This window comes from Elephas maximus, chromosome 21, assembly GCF_024166365.1.
Source record: "Elephas maximus indicus isolate mEleMax1 chromosome 21, mEleMax1 primary haplotype, whole genome shotgun sequence".
In the NCBI taxonomy this organism is placed as follows: domain Eukaryota; kingdom Metazoa; phylum Chordata; class Mammalia; order Proboscidea; family Elephantidae; genus Elephas; species Elephas maximus.
Window position 1 is genome coordinate 7962348 of NC_064839.1, and position 22306 is coordinate 7984653.

Genomic DNA, 22306 nt, shown 5'->3' on the forward strand with positions numbered 1-22306 from the left:
TTACATAATTACAGGTTGTATTGGGTGATAGGAAAGAAACAAACAAGGTGGCACGATTAAGAAGAACTGGTGGGCAGAGGACCTGCTTGGAGCAGTGACATTTCAGAGGAGACCTAAAGTCAAGACATCCTGTGAACATGTAGCGGAAGAGCACTCCAGGGAGAGGGTACAGAGAGTGCAAAGCTCCTGAGGAGTGACTGAGGTTGGCATGTGGCTCTAATAGCAGAGAGAAGGTTAGCACGGCTGGGCTGGAGTTATCCAGGGTGAGTGTCAGGTGCAATGAGATCCTGATGGTCACCAGGGGCCAGATCATGCCAGACCTAATAGTCCAAGTGATGGAACCTGGATTTCAGTCAAAAGTCCTAAGTTGGAATAACTCTAAGTGTGATGAGAAGCCACTATACTTGTCAGCAGGGAGGCAGGGGCATGATCTGATGGAGATTTTGAAAGGTCACCCTGACTTCTGGGTACATAATTGGATAGTAGGGGACAACTAGGTGGAAGCAGGGAAGCACTGGAGTTCTTGCATAGTCTTGGAGGGAGAGAATGTTGGCTTGGGCTCTGGAGGTGGTCGAATGGAGAGAAGCAGATGGATTCTGGGTATATTCCAGAAGAGCCCACAAACTTGTAGGTATTTTTGAGCTTCACAGCTCAGCCTTCCTGAACCTTTAAAGCAGGGATCCTTTTCCTGGTCATTTGTGTAGCTCCTATGGCCTTGCACATGCAGGAACTTGGTAAGTATTCATTGAATTAAACTGAGATGAATTACAGTAAGTTAAATTGAATTAAGTCAAATGGAATCAAATCAAATTAAATTGAACTGAAGTGACTTGAGTGTGTGAGAAAGCGCTTCTGGATCCTCAAGGGGGCATATGGAACTATAGATGTCCCAAACTGGGGCACTTCCTTTGGCCAACTCAGAAGCAGGTTTTCTAAAGCCAGGCCCTAAAGTGCAGACACACAGCTTAAGCCCCAATTACATGCTGGGGCAAAAGTGTAATTGTAGATCCAGAAAGTCAGTTGTGACAGTGGTTCAGATCGTTAACCGGCCAACCACCTGAGTCTATGTTGGCAATTATGTAAATGTATCTGCAATTAGATTTGCATTTATAGTTGATTGAAATAGTTTTAATATTTAAAAAAAAAAAAAAAAGAAACTATATATGCACCCCTGTATCTGCCCAAGGAATGTCGAGTTAGTGAGCCATCCAAATGTGACGAGGCTGCTGTAGGCGAGTAGGAGGAGGTATCTGTGTGAGTGTGAGTGTCTGCGTGTGTGTGTGTGTGTGTGTAGACTTCTTCTAAATCAAGGAAATCACTTGAGACAGCTCGTCTCCTGGTCGTATTGTTTTAGTGGATTATTTTTAAAAAAGGTAAGTAAGTAGTCAGTACCAGCATCCCCATGCCCCAGTAAAGACAAGACCATATATAGCTAACCTGCCAAGCCCTTGGGTTTACCACAACAGATGCCCAGGTCTATTATAAAAGCTCCCTAATCTTTGAAAAGCCTGCCTAGCATCTCAGGGGCCCTGTTCAGCCCCTTCTGGAATACTTGGCCCCAGGAACCCTAGAAACCCCTTTGACGAGCACAGTCTAAGGGTACGTGGCTCTGTAAGATGCTCTCATCCTACCTTGAATGGTCTTTGTAAAGGATCCCTCCCAGGCGTAGATTTTAATCAGCTTGATGCAGGTCAGAAACTCATTCGTTGTCTGAACTCTCTTGTCTGTCACTGAAATTGCTGATCTTCGGAAAGTTGAATTGAGCTTAGCCATAAACATCTGAAATCAAGGGACGTACACTGTGCTCGGGGAGAATTGCTGAGTTGCAGTTGGCCTAAAGAACCAGGGATCAGAATGTAAGTGCCTGCAAGAGTTCAGAGGGAAGTTGGTTGGAGAGTCTCAGCCGAGTCCTTTCCTTGTGCTGTGGCAGCAGATGTGGTCTGTGGACCATCCCCTGGGATTGGGCAGGTGATATAAATGAGTGAACTGCAGGATGCAAGTGGGGCGCTGGGGACTGGGAGCTGTGTAGACTGAAGGAGCACAGCTCCCTTCCCCAGGGCATCAAATTCCATCTTTAAAAAACTACAATGTGCCAGCAAAAAAAAGCACACCTGTGGATACAGAATGGGCACACAGGTAGCACACCTGTGGGCACAGAGAGGATGCATGGGCAGCACACCTGTGGGCACAGAGTGGGTGTATGGGCAGCACACCTGTGGGCACAGAGTGGGTGCATGGGCAGTACTCCTGTGGGTGCAGAGAGGAGACGTGGGGACACACCTGTGGGTGCAGAATGGGTGCAAGTAGAGCACACCTGTGGGACAAGAGAGGGTGCACGGGCAGCACACCTTTGGGCACAGAGTGGGCACATGGGCAGCACACCTGTGGGCACAGAAAGGGCACATGCACAACACACCTGGGGACACAGAGAGGGTGCAGAAGCCTCAGGTCCGTGCCCTGGAATTTATGCCTTCTATATTTATATCCATCCCAGCAAACAAATGTGTGTGAAATGCAAAACGTGAAGCAGTGACAATTACAACCCCCTGCCATTACCTGGATGGGAATGAATATGACATACACGGATATCCCGATGAGAGCTGTGGGCCCCAGAATGAAAAAGGCGTACACTGCACAAATGGCCATTAGGATAGGAATGGTGGCTGGCAAGGGACAAAACAAGGCAGCTTCAAACAAGGAATAGCTATCACTTGACAGTATATTGAGTACCTAGAAAGAAAGAGCACGTGTTCAGGCTTTCAAAGGTCACCCAACTATTTTCTCAACCAAAGGCTTTCAAAATGACCCAGGGCTCTGAGGAGAGAAGAGAAAAACTGCCTTCATCAGGAATGATAAGGGGCCAACATGATGAGTTTTGCGGGTCTCTTTCTGGTATGACTTTGGAGGGAACAATCTTTTAGACCGAGAATCCCAATGAAGAAACCCTTATAGGGTAATATTACCACCCAGGAGCATGTAGGGGAGACTTCTAGCTGCCTACCCTATATTTATTGTCCCCTTCTCCTTATTAGCACAACCCTGCTTTATCAAGGGCGACAGCAAGTCCAGTTAGAAGCCTCCTTTATGGAAGGAGTGTGGCCACATGACTCTTTGTCAATCAGATGTCAACTGAAGTGTGCAATGGACGTTTGGGAATGAATTCTTAAAGGCAGTCAACTCAATTAGGGAGACACACCCCTTTTGTTTTTTCTCTCGTTCATCCTACCAGCTGTCTGAGCCATTGTTGGGATGGCTGAATCCTCAGCATCCATGTTGAGCCACTAGGTAACCCTGAGAATGGAAGCTATGTGCTAGGATAGCAATGCAGAAAGGTAGAAGGAACTGGAAGCCCCCGTACCAACCCTAGATTACCCTTTTCCAGATTCCTTTTACATAACCCAAAAATCAAACCAAACCCATTGCCATTGAGTCAATTTCAACTGATAACGACCCTGTAGGACAGAGTAGATCTGCCCCACAGAGTTTCCAAGGAGCGCCTGGTGGATTCGGAGTGCCAGTCTTTGGATTAGCAGCTGTAGTGCTTAACCACTACACCACCAGAGACTCCTCCTTTTACACAGAGAGAAATAAATTCATCTTGTTTAATTCACTATTATCTTGGGTTTTCAGTTACATGAAGTTGATTGTAATCATAACTGATACAGGATGCTTTGAACATCTGAAAGTGCAACTGCAAGAAAGAAGCAGCTCCTTTTCCCTTTTCCTTACCTCATAAAACAACCAGTTGCTGTCAAGTTGATTCTGACTCATGACGTCTCATGTGTGCCGAAGTGGAACTGTGTTCCATAGGGTTTTCAGTGGCTAATTTTTTGGAAGTAGATCGCCAGGACTTACTTCCAAGGTACTTTTTGATGGACTCAAACCTCCAACCTTTCAGTTAGCAGCTGAATATGTTAACTGTTTGCACAACTCAAGGGTGGCTCCCTTACCTCACACAAGCTGGGATTCCCGTGTCCTGGGAAATTTCTTACATAAATGATAGGACTTTATTGCTAAGTATTAAGGGCTTATGAAAATTTCAACTCTGAAGTCCAACAGGCGTGGTCTTCATTTTGGCCTTCATCCTGATTGCTACACAAGTGGAATTATCTACCCCATCCATTAATTATGTCAACTACCTATAGAGTGCTCAGAATTGCCTCAGCATCCCCATTGACGACCAAAGGAATTGGATGACGTCACCATCCAATTCCAGCCTTTCCAAATTCTCCGTGTTGAATGGAACTTTCCCTCCCCTGAATTCCTTCAGTGTTTCGAGTCTCCACCTACTAACTTAGCAGGAAGATGGGCCAGAACAGGCAGGACCTGGACAAGCAAAGGGGAGGCAGGTGCTCCATCCAGGAAGCACATCTCACATACATTCAGAAAACCCAGGATTTGTGTTTCTAAAATGAGACTCCTTCTGTACCAGCTTACCTCTCCAACAGAGAGATATGTGTCAGTGTCTTGAAGGACACCACGTTTTCAAAAACCATAGTAGAGACGGCCACCTTCAGCCGGATCGCCGTGCGGTAATTTCTGGCCCAGGCAAGGGCCCAAAACAGAACTTTGGTAAACTCGGTAGCAAAAAGGGCAAAGCACAGGCTGATGCCAACTCAGACTTTCCTGGAGGTGTTCTTGGTCTGCTGGAGGACTTGGTGAATGAGAACTGTCTGTAAAAGAGTGTAGTGGAGACAGGAGAGGGCTGCTGGAGGCCAAGGCCATATAGGAGGCCTCAGATAAGGTCAGCAAGCTGACTTTATGAGGCAAACTTTCTAATTACTTTCAGCGGCCGCTGCTGTGCTTGACAAGGATTAGCTTTATGAACATTTGCCCCCAAGGAGCCCAAAGATAATGACAATGTACTAAACCCACCAGCTCACAGAGGAAGTACTAATGACATTCTTTGCAGATCTGGGGACCAGGAGACGAGGCAAAAGAGCCAGCCCCACTCACCGGCCCTATGGCTGCCATGACGATGCACAGGATGTTGGCCACAATGTCCATCAAAACTTGTGTCCGCTGGAATTTCCAGACCACTTGGCCCAGGGAGGCTTTCTCAGCCCCCACCCTCTCTACCTCTTTATCCCAAAGGATTCGAAATCTGTGATGAAAGGACAGGAAGAAAGAAAGGCATTTAGATTTCTACTTGCTGTTTGAAGTTATTCTGATGGACACCGCCTTGAGAGGTTAGCAGAGTCCTCATTCCTGGAGTGGTGGCCTCAGATGGGCAGCACTGATTCTCCTTTCTTCTTTTCCAGGAGAGGGGTACAGGAGGATCAGGGGACAAAGCCAAGACGTTAGCTGGTGTCACTGCTTATCTGGTATTTGGGTACTTTCTAGGCTTTCATTTCCTCCTCCTACTGCCCATCTCTGCCATCCAGTGCTGCTTATTAACGCAGTGTTGTTGTTAGCTGCCAAGGAATTGGCCCAGACTCATGGTGACCCGAGGCACAGTGGAAGAAAACACTGTCCGGTCCTGCACCATCCCTGTGATCAGTTGCAGATCAGACCATTATGATCCATAGGGTTTTCGGAAGTAAATCACCATGCCACTCTTCCTAGTCCGTCTTAGTCTGGATGCTCCACGGAAACCTGTTCAGCATCATAGCAACACATAAGCCTCCACCAACAGATGACTGGTGGCTGTACATGAGGTAGACTGGCTGGGAATTGAACCTGGGTCTCCTGCATGGAAGGTGAGAATTTCATCACTGAACCACCAATGTCCCTTATTAGCACAATAACAGTTCTGATAAGAAGACAGAAGCAACAGAGGAAGAAGGGAAAAATCTTCTCCAGGCCCGAGAGGAGCTTGTCCCTTGGGAAGACCTGAAAGAAGGTGAGTGTGGCAGAGTGTGGTGACTAAGGAGAAGGGCGGAAATGACACTAGGTAGCAAGACAGAGCCAAGTCACATAGGACCTCAGAAGCCTCAGGAAAGAATCTAGAGTTCATTTCAAGAGTAAAAAAGCCACGACAGGTCTTTAAGCAGATGTGACAAGATCATTTTACTTATTTACAAGATTAGTCTGGATACTGTGAGAATGGTGGATTACAGGGGTGAGGAAAGTAAAGGGGACCACATGGAGAGAGTTGTAGTCCAGGTGAGAGGTAGCAGTGGCTGACGCAGGGGAGGGCGGAGATAAGAAAAGGTGGATGAGAAGATAACCAGACTCACTGACAAATTGGATGGGGGGAGAAAAGAAGAAGTGGGATCAAAGATGACCCACGTTCTTCAGCTCCAGTAACTGGGTGGACAGAGTTTACCGAAACGGGGAAAGGAAAAAGAGAAGAATACTATCAGGTTGAGGCAGAGGATCAAGAACATGGCTTTAGACATAAGATACCTATGAGGCATCCATGTATGGCTATCAAGCCAGATACCGAGCATATGAACTCAGAATCTGGAATTTAGTGGCATGACCTGGAGATAGACATGACGTTAAAGGTGTCAGCACGTGTCTGAAGCTTTTGGAGTGGATGAGGTTACTTGGGGCAGGGGGAGCATAGCATGGAAGAGGAAAGGACCTAAACTGATGTTGAGTAGATGAAAACCAAAACCAAAACCAAACTTGTTTCCTTGAGTCGATTCCTACTCCTGGCATCCCCATGCGTGTCAGAGTAGAACTTTTCTCCATAGGGTGTTCGATGGCTGGTTTTCCAGAAGTTGAGCACCAAGGCTTTCTTTTGAGGTGTCTCTGGGCAGACTTTAACCACCAACCTTTTGGTTAGCAGCCAAGTGTGTTAATTGTTTATGCCACCCAAGGACTCCTTGAGACATGGAATGAAACATCAAAATCAGACAGAGAAGTACTGGCCAGAGAGGTAGATCTGGGACTCCACAGACACTGGTCCCATGGGATACTGGTCCGGCCCCTTTCTCTCTGTGCTTGATGGTAACTCTCTCCAGATAGCATATTTTGAAAGTTACCACCTGACTGAAATTTCATGAGGGCGCACATGAGGGGAAACACATCTGGAAGAAATTGCAAGGCAATGACTAAAAATCCCAGCCTTTTAAGTATATACTCCAGGCTGTACCTTGTGGTCAAGGATAGGGAGACTCCAAGGAAAAACTCATGCAGAGGTCCTGGAGAACTTCCCCGTAAATACATTATGGCTCACCAGGACCACAGGGGTCAACACGGCTGTTAGAAAAGATGAAGTTGATGTCTTTGTGCTGACGTGGAAAATCTTGATAACCTCCTAACTGAAAATAGCAAAGTCATCAGCAATCACAAAGGATGCTTCATTTTTTGTGTAAAGGAGAAAACATGACCTGGGCTGAGAGGAAGAGAAGGAGGTATTGATCTGTAGAGGACGGTAGCACAGGGTGTGTTTACTCAGAGCAGAAAAAACTCTGAACAGATCCTGCCAACTTTAAATAAAGCTTACCTCTGGGGAGTAGAGCCGGAGATGGTGGGTGTACTTCCACCGTTTAATTTTATAAGTTCTCTTGTTTTAACAACTTTTTTTTTTTCAAAGTGAGGTATTTATTTTGTGCCTACTGAATACTAGCCCTGCACTAGGCACTATACAGAGGTGGGGGTGTTCAAAGAGGTTTTAGCTGTACATCCTGCCCTCAGGAGTTGGGGAAAGAAGGCATTTGGAGTCAGAGTCTTGCCCTGCTGCTTGCCAATGGTGGTTCAGTATAAGCCTGCGTGTCCTTCTCGAGCTGCCTGACTAGTCCAGTCATTTTGCCTCTCTGGGCCTTAGTCTCCTCTTCTGACAAAGGAAGTGGTCCACATGACAGATGCAGTGGCTGGTGGGGTACTACGCGGGGTCACAGGTGAGAGAATGAGCCAAGGCTGGGCATGACAAAATCTGTGTGTGCCTGGCAACTGGAGAGCACTGTAGGAGGGCAGAGGGGGTCAGCATGTGCCAGAAGGCTCCGGGCAGGGTGACACAGGCGTCAGTTCTGCACCAATGTGGCAGAGAGTGATGAGCAAAGGTCCAAAGGTGTGCTAGTGGGCGATGAGAGATGGTGTGAGCCTGGGAAGTTCACAGAGCACAAAGCTAGGCTGCAGGCCGGTGTGTGGCAGAGACTCTTGCTTGCCGTTGGCTTGGAGGCGATTTGGCACCTCACTCCAAACTGGAATTAGCAATTGATGAAGAGCCGCTCTCTTCCTCCAGAGTGCCTGCTAGGTCACCCTTTCTCTATCGCCACCTGTATCAGTCAGCGTTCAGCCAGAGAAGCAGAACCGGTAGGAGATGTTTAACGAGACTGATTGCAAAGAATTGGCCTTTCCGATTGTGGGGTCTGGTTAAGCCAAGTCTGAAATCCACAGGGCAGGTTGTCAGCAAGGGTAGGCTGGAGCACCCAGGCACAAGCCGAAGCTGCGCAGTCCACGGGCAGAATGTTTCCTTCTTCAGCTCTGCTCTTGAGGCCTTCCAGCTGATTGGATCAGGCCCACCTGATTATCGAAGATAATCTCCTTCGTCTCAAGACAGCTGATTATGAACATTAATCACACCTACAAAATACCTGCACTGCAATACGGAGGTTCATGTTTGACTGAGTGCCTGGTGAGGAGCCCAGCCACGCTGACGTGCCACAGCCTCCACAGTGTCCTCATCCAGGTCTGCCCAGCCCACATCTGATTGCAGCATCAGCTGGTTGCTGGCCTCATGCCCTTCCCTGGCCCTGTTTTGCCTGCCCCTGCCGGACCTCCACGTCCTTGAGTACAAGAGCCATCCTTATGGATAGCTCTCATTGTGCAATGGTTCCCCTCAGCACCCTATAGGAGCTCCCTATGGCCTAGGGCATCTAGTCTGGTTTTTTTGGGGGGGGCTTTATATTTTTTAAATAATTTTTATTGAGCTTTAAGTGAACGTTTACAAATCAAGTCGGTCTGTCACCCATAAGCTTATATACACCTTACTCCATACTCCCACTTACTCTCCCCCTAATGAGTCAGCCCTTCCGGTCTCTCCTTTCGTAACAATTTTGCCAGTTTCTAACCCTCTCTACCCTCCCATCTCCCTTCCAGACAGGAGATGCCAACACAGTCTCAAGTGTCCACCTGATACAAGTAGCTCACTCTTCATCAACATCTCTTTCCAACCCATTGTCCAGTCCCTTCCATGTCTGATGAGTTGTCTTCGGGAATGGTTCCTGTCCTGGGCCAACAGAAGGTTTGGGGACCATAACTGCCAGGATTCCTCTAGTCTCAGTCAGATCATTAAGTATGGTCTTTTTATGAGAATTTGGGGTCTGCATCCCACTGATCTCCTGCTCCCTCAGGGGTTCTCTGTTGTGCTCCCTGTCAGGGCAGTCATCAGTTGTGGCCGAACACCATCTAGTTCTTCTGGTCTCAGGATGATGTAAGTCTCTGGTTCATGTGGCCCTTTCTGTCTCTTGGGCTCATAGTTGTCGTGTGACCTCGGTGTTCTTCATTCTCCTTTGATCCAGGTGGGTTGAGACCAATTGATGCATCTTAGATGGCCGCTTGTTAGCATTTAAGACCCCAGACGCCACATTTCAAAGTGGGATGCAGAATGTGTTCATAATAGTATTATTTTGCCAATTGACTTAGAAGTCCCCTTAAGCCATAGTCCCCAACCCCCCGCCCTTGCTTCGCTGACCTTTGAAGCATTCAGTTTATCCCAGAAACTTCTTTGCTTTTGGTCCAGTCCAGTTGAGCTGACCTTCTGTGTATTGAGTATTGTCCTTCCCTTCACCTAAAGCAGTTCTTATCTACTAACTAATCAGTAAAAAACCCTCTCCCACCCTCCCTCCCCGCCTCCTAACCACAAAAGTATGTGTTCTTCTCAATTTATACTATTTCTCAAGATCTTATAATAGTGGTCTTATACAATATTTGTCCTTTTGCCTCTGACTCATTTCGCTCAGCATAATGCCTTCCAGGTTCCTCCATGTTATGAAATGTTTCACGGATTCGTCACTGTTCTTTATCGATGCGTAGTATTCCATTGTGTGAATATACCACAATTTATTTACCCATTCATCCGTTGACGGACACCTTGGTTGCTTCCAGCTTTTTGCTATTGTAAACAGTGCTGCAATAAACATGGGTGTGCATATATCTGTTTGTGTGAAGGCTCTTGTATCTCTAGGGTATATTCCGAGGAGTGGGATTTCTGGGTTGTATGGTAGTTCTATTTCTAAATGTTTAAGATAACGCCAGATAGATTTCCAAAGTGGTTGTACCATCTGACATTCCCACCAGCAGCCTCTCCGACATTTATTATTTTGTGTTTTTTGGATTAAAGCCAGCCTTGTTAGAGTGAGATGGAATCTCATCGTGGTTTTAATTTGCATTTCTCTAACGGCTAATGATCGAGAGCATTTTCTCATGTATCTGTTAGCTGCCTGAATATCTTCTTTAGTGAAGTGTGTGTTCATATCTTTTGCCCACTTCTTGATTGGGTTGTTTGTCTTTTTGTGGTTGAGTTTTGACAGAATCATATAGATTTTAGAGATCAGGCGCTGGTCGGAGATGGCATAGCTGAACATTCTTTCCCAATCTGTAGGTGGTCTTTTTACTCTTTTGGTGAAGTCTTTAGATGAGCATAGGTGTTTGATTTTTAGGAGCTCCCAGTTATCGGGTTTCTCTTCGTCATTTTTGGCAATGTTTTGTATTCTGTTTATGCCTTGTATTAGGGCTCCTAACGTTGTCCCTATTTTTTCTTCCATGATCTTTATCGTTTTAGTCTTTATGTTTAGGTCTTTGATCCACTTGGAGTTAGTTTTTGTGCATGGTGTGAGGTATGGGTCCTGTTTCATTTTTTTGCAAATGGATACCCAGTTATGCCAGCACCATTTGTTAAAAAGACTATGTTTTCCCCAGTTAACTGACACTGGGCCTTTGTCAAATATCAGCTGCTCATATGTGGATGGATTTATATCTGGGTTCTCAATTCTGTTCCACTGGTCTATGTGTCTGTTGTTGTACCAGTACCAGGCTGTTTTGACTACTGTGGCTGTATAATAGGTTCTGAAATCAGGTAGAGTGAGGCTTCCCACTTTCTTCTTCTTTTTCAGTAATGCTTTGCTCATCCGAGGCTTCTTTCCCTTCCATATGAAGCTGGTGATTTGTTTCTCTATCACATTAAAAAATGACACTGGAATTTAGATCGGAAGTGCATTGTATGTATAGATGGCTTTTGGTAGAATAGACATTTTTACTATGCTAAGTCTTCCTATCCATGAGCAAGGTATGTTTTTCCACTTAAGTATGTCCTTTTGAATTTCTTGTAGTAGAGCTTTGTAGTTTTCTTTGTATAGGTCTTTTACATCCTTGGTAAGATTTATTCCTAAGTATTTTATCTTCTTGGGGGCTACTGTGAATGGTATTGATTTGGTGATTTCATCTTCGATGTTCTTTTTGTTGATGTAGAGGAATCCAAGTGATTTTTGTATGTTTATCTTATAACCTGAGACTCTGCCAAACTCTTCTATTAGTTTCAGTCATTTTCTGGAGGATTCATTGGGGTTTTCTGTGTATAAGATCGTGTTATCTGCAAATAGAGATAATTTTACTTCCTCTTTGCCAATCCGGATGCCCTTTATTTCTTTGTCTAGCCTAATTGCTCTGGCTAGGACCTCTAGCACAATGTTGAAGAAGAGCGGTGATAAAGGGCATCCTTGTCTGGTTCCCATTCTCAAGGGAAATGCTTTCAGGCTCTCTCCATTTAGAGTGATGTTGGCTGTTGGCTTTGCATAGATGCCCTTTATTATGTTGAGGAATTTTCCTTCAATTCCTATTTTGCTGAGAGTTTTTATCATAAATGGGTGTTGGACTTTGTCAAATGCCTTTTCTGCATCAATTGATAAGATCATGTGGTTTTTGTCTTTTGTTTTATTAATATGATGGATTACATTAATGGTTTTTCTAATATTAAACCAGCCTTGCATACCTGGTATAAATCCCACTTGGTTGTAGTGAATTGTTTTTTTTGATATGTTGTTGAATTCTATTGGCTAGAATTTTGTTGAGGATTTTTGCATCTATGTTCATGAGGGATACAGGTCTGTAATTTTCTTTTTTTTGTGATGAAATTTTTTTTTCTTTACCTGCTTTTGGTATCAGGGAGATGGTGGCTTCATAGAATGAGTTGGGTAGTATTCCGTCATTTTCTATGCTTTGAAGTACCTTTAGTAGTAGTGGTGTTAACTCTTCTCTGAAAGTTTGGTAGAACTCTGCAGTGAAGCCGTCCGGGCCAGGGCTTTTTTTTGTTGGGAGTTTTTTGATTACCGTTTCAATCTCTTTTTTTGTTATGGGTCTATTTAGTTGTTCTACTTCTGAATGTGTTAGTTTAGGTAGGTAGTGTTTTTCTAGGAATTCATCCATTTCTTCTAGGTTTGCAAATTTGTTAGAGTACAATCTTTCGTAATAATCTGATATGATTCTTTTAATTTCAGTTGGGTCTGTTGTGATGTGGCCCTTCTCGTTTCTTATTTGGGTTATTTGTTTCCTTTCCTGTATTTCTTTAGTCAGTCTAGCCAATGGTTTATCAATTTTGTTAATTTTTTCAAAGAACCAGCTTTTGGCTTTGTTAATTCTTTCAATTGTTTTTCTGTTCTCTAATTCATTTAGTTCAGCTCTAATTTTTATTATTTGTTTTCTTCTGGTGCCTGATGGATTCTTTTGTTGCTCACTTTCTATTTGTTCAAGTTGTAGGGACAGTTCTCTGATTTTGGCTCTTTCTTCTTTTTGTATGTGTGCATTTATCGATATAAATTGGCCTCTGAGCACTGCTTTTGCTGTGTCCCAGAGGTTTTGATAGGAAGTATTTTCATTCTCGTTGCATTCTATGAATTTCCTTATTCCCTCCTTGATGTCTTCTATAACCCAGTCTTTTTTCAGGAGGGTATTGTTCAGTTTCCAAGTATTTGATTTCTTTTCCCTAGTTTTTCTGTTATTAATTTCTAGTTTTATTGCCTTGTGGTCTGAGAAGATGCTTTGTAATATTTCGATGTTTTGGATTCTGCAAAGGTTTGTTTTATGACCTAATATGTGGTCTATTCTAGAGAATGTTCCATGTGCGCTAGAAAAAAAAGTATATTTTGCAGCAGTTGGGTGGAGAGTTCTGTATAAGTCAATGAGGTCAAGTTGGTTGATTGTTGTAATGAGGTCTTCCGTGTCCCTATTGAGCTTCTTACTGGATATGCTGTCCTTCTCCAAAAGTGGTGTGTTGAAGTCTCCTACTATAATTGTGGAGGTGTCTATCTCACTTTTCAGTTCTGTTAAAATTTGATTTATGTATCTTGCAGCCCTGTCATTGGGTGCATAAATATTTAATATGGTTATGTCTTCCTGATCAATTGTCCCTTTTATCATTATGTAGTGTCCTTCTTTATCCTTCGTGGTAAATTTAAGTTTAAAGTCTATTTTGTTAGAAATTAATATTGCTACTCCTCTTCTTTTTTGCTTATTGTTTGCTTGATATATTTTTTCCATCCTTTGAGTTTTAGTTTGTTTGTGTCTCTAAGTCTAAGGTGTGTCTCTTGTAGGCAGCATATAGACGGATCATGTTTCTTTATCCAGTCCGAGACTCTCTCTTTATTGGTGCATTTAGGCCATTTACATTCAGCGTAATTATAGATAAATAAGTGTTTAGTGTTGTCATTTTGATGCCTTTTTATGTGTGTTGTTGACAATTTCATTTTTTCCACTTACTTTTTTGTGCTGAGACGTTTTTCTTAGTAAATTGTGAGATCCTCATTTTCATAGTGTTTGACTTTATGTTTGTTGAGTCGTTACGTTTTTCTTGGCTTTTGTCTTGAGTTATGGAGTTGTTATACCTCTTTGTGGTTACCTTAATATTTACACCTAGCTTTCTAAGTAAAAACCTAACTTGTATTGTCCTATATCGCCTTGTATCACTCTCCATATGGCAGTTCTATGCCACCTATATTTAGTCCCTCTTTTTGATTATTGTGATCTTTTACATATTGACTTCAATGATTCCCTGTTATGAGCATTTTTTTTTTAACTAATCTTAATTTGTTTTTGTGATTTCCCTATTTGCGTTGATATCAGGATGTTCTGTTTTGTGACCTTGTGTTGTGCTGGTATCTGATATTACTGGTTTTCTGACCAAACAATTTCCTTTAGTATTTCTTGTAGCTTTGGTTTGGTTTTTGCGAATTCTCTAAGCTTGTGTTTATCTGTAAATATCTTAATTTCGCCTTCATATTTCAGAGAGAGTTTTGCTGGATATATGATCCTTGGCTGGCAGTTTTTCTCCTTCAGTGCTCTGTATATGTCATCCCATTGCCTTCTTGCCTGCATGGTTTCTGCTGAGTAGTCTGAACTTATTGATTCTCCCTTGAAGGAAACCTTTCTTTTCTCCCTGGCTGCTTTTAAAATTTTCTGTTTATCTTTGGTTTTGGCGAGTTTGATGATAATATGTCTTGGTGTTTTTCTTTTTGGATCAATCTTAAATGGGGTTCAATGAGCATCTTGGATAGATATCTTTTCGTCTTCCATGATGTCAGGGAAGTTTTCTGTCAGCATATCTTGAACTATTTTCTCTGTGTTTTCTGTCCTCCCTCCCTGTCCTGGGACTCCAATCACATGCAAGTTATCCTTCTTAATAGAGTCCCACATGACTCTTAGGGTTTCTTCATTTTTTTAAATTCTTTTATATGATTTTTTTTTTCAGCTCTGTTGGTGTTAATTCCCTGGTCCTCCAGTTTTCCCAGTCTGCATTCTAATTGCTCGAGTCTGCTCCTCTGACTTCCTATTGCATTGTCTAATTCTGTAATTTTATTGTTAATCTTTTGGATTTCTGCATGCTGTCTCTCTATGGATTCTTGCAACTTATTAATTTTTCCACTATGTTCTTGAATAATCTTTTTTAGTTCTTCAACTGTTTTATCAGTGTGTTCCTTGGCTTTTTCTGCGGTTTGCCTTATTTCATTTCTGAGGTCATCCCTGATGTCTTGAAGCATTCTGTAAATTAGTTTTTTATATTCTGTATCTGATAATTCCAGGATTGTATCTTCATTTGGGAAAGATTTTGATTCTTTTGTTTGGGGGGTTGTAGAAGCTGTCATGGTCTGCTTCTTTATGTGGTTTGATATCGACTGCTGTCTCTGAGCCATCACTAACATATAAAAAAAAAAAAGTAGTGGTTTATTCTATAATTGCTCACTGAGTCTTATCTTGTTTTGTTTTCTTTCAATATACTTGGATGGGCTACTAGATTGTGCTGTCTTGTTTGTTGTAGCCCTTGACTTACTTATGACCTATTACCAGCTGGTTTGGGCTGTTACCAGATATATATGCCTGAGTCTATTCACTATTCTTGAGTAGAATCTGATTTTGGGTCATCAAGTGTGTGCTGCACCCTAACACCTATCCACCTCGAGAAGTAGTGGTGATAGTTGTGTGCACCAGATTCTATTAGCTGCTGGGGTTCACACTCCGGGGGGGGGCAGGATGCTGACAGGCTTCCCCCCAAGTGTCAGTGGGGTAGGTGTGTTTCTATTCCTATAGCACCTTGGTGGGAGGGCACTGCAGCTGTACCTTAGGCCTCCAATGTAAGTACCTCTACTGATTGGTAGGTGTCACCCTCCTTAGACCCCTAAGGCAAGAGGCTAGGTGGTCTGGGGGGAGCTTCAGCCCTCAGTTCCCTGTTGTGGGTCAGTTAGGACTCTGTTGAATAAGGAGAGATATCAGACCTGGGAAACTTGTTTTTCCAGTAAATCCGCTAAAAAAAAAATGCAGTCAGATCCCTATCAGAACTGCCTTTGGATTATAACCGCCACCTTGTTCCCTGTAAGGATGAAAGCCCAAGATTTGGATCATATATGCTTGGCTGGAGCTGGTTCTGTGTTTTTAGTCCAATTAAGGAAGGATTTTTGGTCTCTGGGTTTTTTGTGGTTGCTTCTCTCAGGCCGGAAGAATGGGTTAGGAAAAGACCAAAAAAAAAAAAGTGAAAAGCAAAGCCGCTGTGGAGCCGGAGCCGTTCTCCCTCTGTCTCAGGAAATTCCAATGTTAATGAAGCCGCCTGGGAAAGGGAGGGGGGGATTCAGAAAAACAGGAGAGTAGCACCCCATAACATAGCCAAAGTTGCTTATCTTGCTTGGGATGACTATTTTATCTGTCGCCTATGTATGCTGGCTGTGTGGAGATTGTCCCCGAGGGTCTGGCCCGCTAAAGCCACGGTCAGATCCTCCGCTGCCAGTCCAAAGCCCAGCGTCAAGGTTCCCCTGCTGGGACGCTGCACTCCCGGCTCCAAAACCTCCCGGGGACTTCTTGTCCCACCAGCCGCGTCGCTGCGCTGCCCCCGTGGACCGGCTGGGCCCCCTCCCAGGGTTAGTTTAGGGAAGTGGGGCTGCGCCTTGTGTTTGTGCCGTGAGTAGATGCCGTGTTCAGCTCCCCTGTGCCCAGTCCAAAGCCCGGCGCCAAGGTTCCCCGGCTGGGATGCTGCACTCCCGGCTCCAAAACCAGTCACTGCCTCCCGGGGATTTCTCCCACCAGCTGCGTTGCCACACCGCCTGCATGGACCGGCTATTCCCGCTCCTGGGGTCAGTTCAGGGGGGTAGGGCTGCGCCCCTTGTTTGCGCCGTCACAAGATTTTGTTTTCAGCTCTCCTGGGCCCAGTCCTAAGCCCAGCGCCAAGGTTACCTGACTGGGACGCTGGCTCCAGGCTCCGAAAACAGTCGCTGCTTCCCCGTATTTGTTCGTTCTCCATCTCTGTCATTCAGGTCAACTCTTTAAATCTGTGTTCGTTGTTCAGGGTTCGTAGATTGTTATGTATGTGATCGATTCACTTGTTTTTCCGAGTCTTTGTTGCAAGAGGGATCCGAGGTAGCGTCTACCTAGTCAGCCATCTTGGTCCCGCCACCCTCTCTTTAACAACATTTTTATAATGAACATGAATGAAGTTGGCTCATATGAAATTGTCATTTTTGGAAGTCAAAAATGTAAAAGATGAGCAGTTTCATGTGGTTTAACCTAAATGTATTTTGTAATACGAAAGTCCAATAGCAATTTTTAAAGTCGAAGGAGAACAGGATGCCCGGGGCTTGTGCAGCAGCCCAGGTGGATCCCGCCAGCGCAGAGCAAAGTGGGAATCCAGCCCCCTTGTCCTGATGCGGCACTCCTACAAACAACCAACTGCCCAGCCAGAGCCTCAGGTCATAGTTCTCCAACTGGTCCTTTTTCCCCCCAGACTCTACCCAGTGCTCACCTACAAGAAGTGTAGTCGGCCCCACCCACATCTCAGAGAGCCTCACATCTGGGACATGGAGCACACAAAGGGGCTCACAGGCCCTTCCTAGAATGGGCTCCTCTCCCAAGGTGACTGACCCAAGCAAGCCCTGGTACCTTTTGGCATTGGTGTCGGATGAGTCATACAGCGACAATGGGGGCAGGGTGTCCACAGTCAGCGTGTGCTTGTAGCCTCGAATCATCACTGGAGTGAGCCAGGAAAAGGTGGCAAAGGAGAGCAGCCCTGCATCATCCACAGGGTTGGGGGCCAACCCCGATGGAGCTTGGTGCTCCAGGGTGATGCTCTGGTTTTATTCTTAACTGCAGTACTAACCACAGGCAGGCTCAGAACTTGTGATGTGCAACTTTAGTCCTTGGAGTAGGGTGTGCTAGAGCCAGGTCAGACCAGCTCGTGATGGCCAATTGTTGAATGCTCAAGAATTCTGCAGGTCACTTGTTAAACATGTCCATTATTAAAAGTAAAATAATAATAAGTGCTTAAAATTAAGTAAATTATGTTAAAAACAAAGGTAATACATACTCAAAACTCACCCCTTCCTAGTTATTTCACTGTTGTTGTTGTTAGGTGCCATCGAGTTGATTCCTACTCATAACGATTCTATGCACAACAGAAGGAAACACTGCCTGGTCCTGTGCCAACCTCGCAATCGTTGTTACGCTTGAGCTCATTGTTACAGCTACTGTGTCAGTCCATGTCATCGAGGCTCTTCCTCTTTTTCACTGACCGTCTACTTTACCAAGCATGAAGTCCTCTTATTTCACTACGCTTTATTAATATCTATGGTCTTGAGGTTATTTAAGTCTGTCATGCCTTTCTGGTACAAATATGATACAACAGTTTGCCTCAGAGCATTCCAGACTTCACATTCAGTGCCGCCATGTTGATAGCCTGATATCAACCATTGTAGGAGTATTTGAACCATAAAACTCAATAAACACTACCAAAAGCAGGGAACTTTCTTAGTGAGCTTTTCAATTGGATGTTGACCAGTATTTGAGTCCCATAACCGTCCTATGGGTAAGAGGGCTTCTGTTCCACTGTGCAGGTGGGCAAATGGAAGCCCGTTAGTTGATTCATCAATAAGTCAGGTGTATGTGTTTGCTCTCAGTAGGAGGAGGAGGGTACAGAGCTGGGATTTCCACAGTGGGGGTGAGGCAAGGGGGAAGACCTAGAGACAACATCATGGTTTATTACAAGGATTAAATTTATTAACATATGTGTGATGGTTAGTTTTATGTGTTGACATGATTGGGCTACAGTTTCCATTGGTTGGCCAGATACCGGGCTGGTTGCTGTCCCGCAGTGTACTGCAGTATAATGTAGCGTAGCGTAGCGTAACGTAGCGTAACGTAACGTGACGTAACGTAACGTAATGTAACATAATGTAATGTAATCACGTTCTGTAATGTAATCACTTTCCATAATGTAATGCAATGTAAAATAATCAATTGATCAGTTGAAAAGTGAGTTGCCTTAGTGTTTTTCTGCCTTGAGACTATAAACATTTTGGCAGAACTCTCTTTCCACTCTGTACTCTTTTTGTCCCTGACCTGTATATCTTGGACACAAGCCCGCTGGAGTCTGCAGCCTACTCCCTGACCTACAGATTTTCGGTATTTGTCAGGCCCCCACAATTGCATGAGCTAATCCCTTGAAATAAATCACACACACACATTACTGGTTTTGTTTTCTCTGGAGTACCCTAAGAAAACATGTAAAGTGCTACATAAATATTAGCCATTGGATTATGACAGAGGAGAATAGAGGGGAAAGAAGAAAGGGCAGAAGGGTGGGGAGTGGGGGGAAGAGGAGGAGGAGGAAAAAAAGAGGAAATTAAAGGCTGAGTTTTTGTCCTTGAGGAATAAATCACCTGAGGAGGAATAAAAATCAGAGACACAGAGAAATATCTAGCAATTATTGAGTATTTATTACATGCCAGGCCCTGTAAGAGCTGATATCAGCAGCAGATGCTGTGAAGGTGCCCTGAGTCACAGCCTCTCTTCCATTCACCTCTGAACTCAGCTGTAGAGGACAGTTTTGGGCAAGCCCAGGCTCATGCTGACAATGTCCCATCTCAAATGTGCGCTCTTTCTCTGTTCACATCTACTTGGGGACCTTGTCAGGAAGGTAAATGCAGCTCAGAATTGCAGGGGTTAATGCCAAGAATTGCCGGGGCCAAACTTTAACTAATGGGGGCCTGGAGCCCATGGATAAATGCCTCCACCTTCCATCTGTCAGGTGGAAAACCATACGCTCAGAAGGACTTAGAGGAATTCAGTCCTTATTGCCCACAGCAATGACACCGATGACACACCTGCGTATTGCCTTTTCCTCCTTCCCCACCTCACACTACCAAAAGCTCCCCTCCTGCCTCCTGGGACCACCGCCCAAGGAAGCTTGTTGATGTTAGTTGCTGTTGAGTCAGCTCTAACTCATGATGATCTCATGCACAACAGAACAAATATTAATGACATACTGTGAGCATGGCACATAAAAATTTCACAAAGCATGGCTTTTATTGTAAAGTCAAGTATTATCTCACTTAATCCTCACAACAACTCAGCAAGATGAGTGCCACAACCTGTGGCTGTGAAGTCGATTCTGACTTAGAGTGGCCCTATAGGACAGAGTATAACTTCTCCATAGGGTTTCCAAGGAGCACTGGTGGATTAAACTGCCGACTTTTTGGTTAGTAGCCTATTTCTTTAACCACTGTGCCACCAGGGCTCTGCAATATGAGTAGTAGGGTAACATTATTACCCCATTTCAGAGACAAAAACATTGAGGCACAGAGTGGTTAGAAAACTTGCCCAAAGTGTTACAGCTAGTAAGTGATGGAAGAGGGATTCAAACCCACTTCTTGCTGACTCCAGGGGCTTGTGGTGCTCTTAAGCTCTACCCCACATGGGCTTTCCACAAAACAATTACGAACTGAGCCAGAACAGTAGAGAGTTAGAGCCCTCCCGTGGCCCATTTCCTCATCCCTCAACCATCTCCTCTCACCTTAGGAGGCTCAAGTGTGTACTTTGGTCCAGAGATGCTGGCAGAGTGCAATGGTGTCACGTCATGACTACAGATGCCACTCAGTCCTTCTTCTGCTTAGAGGACAGGCCACATTCCCATCTCACGTGGAAAAGGCAGAGTTTTATATCATGGTTAGTATAATGTCAACAATATATGGAAAATAATATTATGGTTGAGCATCTGAACTCGGAAGTCAGGCAGCCTGAGTTCCTATCCTGGAGTGCAAAAATGACCCCCATTGTCTCTTCCTGTCTGTATCCCACCAACTTGCAATGTGACCTTGCAGCTTCTTCCATCTAGAGATGGAGTCCATTTCCCCACACCTTGAATCTGGGCTGACCTTGTGACTTGCTTTGGCCAACAGAGTACAGTGGAAGAAATGGTGTGCCGGTTCTAAGCCTGAGTCTCAAGAAGCAGTGCATGCTTCCACTCATTCTCTTGGAAGCCTATTGTGCTGGGATGTGATCGAGTCCAGGCTAGCCTGCTGAAGTCTGGGAGTCTACATGGACCATATTGCCCTAAACCACAGTCAGCCAGCCCCCAGAAGCACAGCCACCACCATGATGACCAATAGATGCATGAATAAGCACAGTTAAGACCAGATGAACCACACAGCTGAGCTCAAGCCCAAATTGCTTAGTCAAAGAATTAGAAGCTAAACCAAAGGCAATTGTTTTAAGCCACTAACTGTTGAGGTAGATTCCTATAAAGGAAAAGCTACCTGACAGGTTGGTGGTTTGAACTCGCCAACCCACTTTGAGGGAGGAAGATGTGGCAGTCTGCTTCAGGAAAGAAAATAGCTTAGGAAACCCTATGGGAAAAGTCCTACTCCCTCCTATATTGTAGCTATGAGTTGAAATTGCTTCAACAGCAATGGATGTAGTTTGAACCTCTGTCAACTGTGCCTCGCTTTCCCAATTTACCAGATGAAGATAATCCTAGCAACTTGAGGGTGATTGTGAAGATTGAATGAGAAGATTTGTAAGGCGCTTTAACAGGGCCTGACATGTACAAAGTTCTCCTTAAAGGTTGGCTATTGTCTACCTCTCATCCTAAAACAAAAGGAGGCAGGAAGTGTCTGGTGGATAAACGAATAAACGTGTGGATGGATGGATGGACAAAAGGACACACATACAGATGCAGCAGCAGGAGGAGCTGGCTGGCTCTCCTGATCCCTGAAGGCTCTGCCCAGCTCTGCCCCACCCCCACCCAGTGGTTTTGAGGCCTCCAAGACTCATCCTAGCTTACCTTGCATAGGTTGCCCTGGGATCATGGTCTTTAGACTGGGCTCATATCTCTCAAAAAAGGACCTCTGCTGGCCTTGCTGGTCCAGATCTGGGATAAGGTAAGGGCCTTCATCCACCATTTTGATAGCAGTCTGGACTCCTGAGCTCTTGGTCTTGGGATACTCTCACTTTGCAGAAGAAAGATGAGAAGGTTCACTGAGAGATGAGGACATTCTGGAATGGGATCAGGAAGCCCCTACTCCACCTAGAACAGCTCCTTTCCTCTCCTCCCTTCTATCTGATTTCACCAGTTAGCCCTCCTCATTCATGAGGGAGGCAGCATGGTCAGAAGCCCCACCACGTCCCTCAACTCCACTCTAAGTCTTCCTTATTAGCAAGGACGTCTGGTTCCTCTTCTTTTCCCATTTTGGGTTAACTGGAAGGAAAAATGCCTATAATGGTTTTTCTGCTGAGAGTCAGCCCATGATGAAGGCTGAGCCATAGAAGGCAGGGTCCAAGAAAGTGGGTTTTCTGTCTTAGTGTGACCTAGCGTGGAGTTTGTCACACACCCACCTTCTTCCACATTCCCTCAGATTCCCAGGAGCTTCACCCCCACCTCTCACGGGCAGAGACCTTCAATAGGTTAGGACAGACCCACAGTCCCCCCACTTCTGTGACCACTGCACCCATTTCAAACCAAACAATCCAGATGGAATAGACACTCTCTGGCTGCCAATCCCCCTAAACTCAGGGCCTAGAGCCATGGATGACTGGTCAGGACTTCATGCCCGATGCAGGCTGGGCCATTCTGATTCTCTCCCCTTCAGAATTCTTAAATTGGGAGAGA

At 44.8% G+C, this 22306-nt stretch overlaps 1 protein-coding gene across 1 annotated transcript in view; it reads right to left on the reverse strand.

Moving 5' to 3' along the window:
• Positions 1-21599, reverse strand: part of LOC126065071 (ATP-binding cassette sub-family C member 12-like) — a 38441-nt gene extending 16842 nt beyond the window's left edge. The window contains 7 exon segments of the mRNA XM_049864737.1: positions 1632-1779; positions 2557-2730; positions 3664-3679; positions 4438-4673; positions 4957-5104; positions 17305-17470; positions 21482-21599. Of these exon segments, the coding sequence (XP_049720694.1) occupies positions 1632-1779; positions 2557-2730; positions 3664-3679; positions 4438-4673; positions 4957-5104; positions 17305-17470; positions 21482-21599 (1006 nt within the window).
• Between the last annotated feature and the right edge of the window lie 707 nt (positions 21600-22306).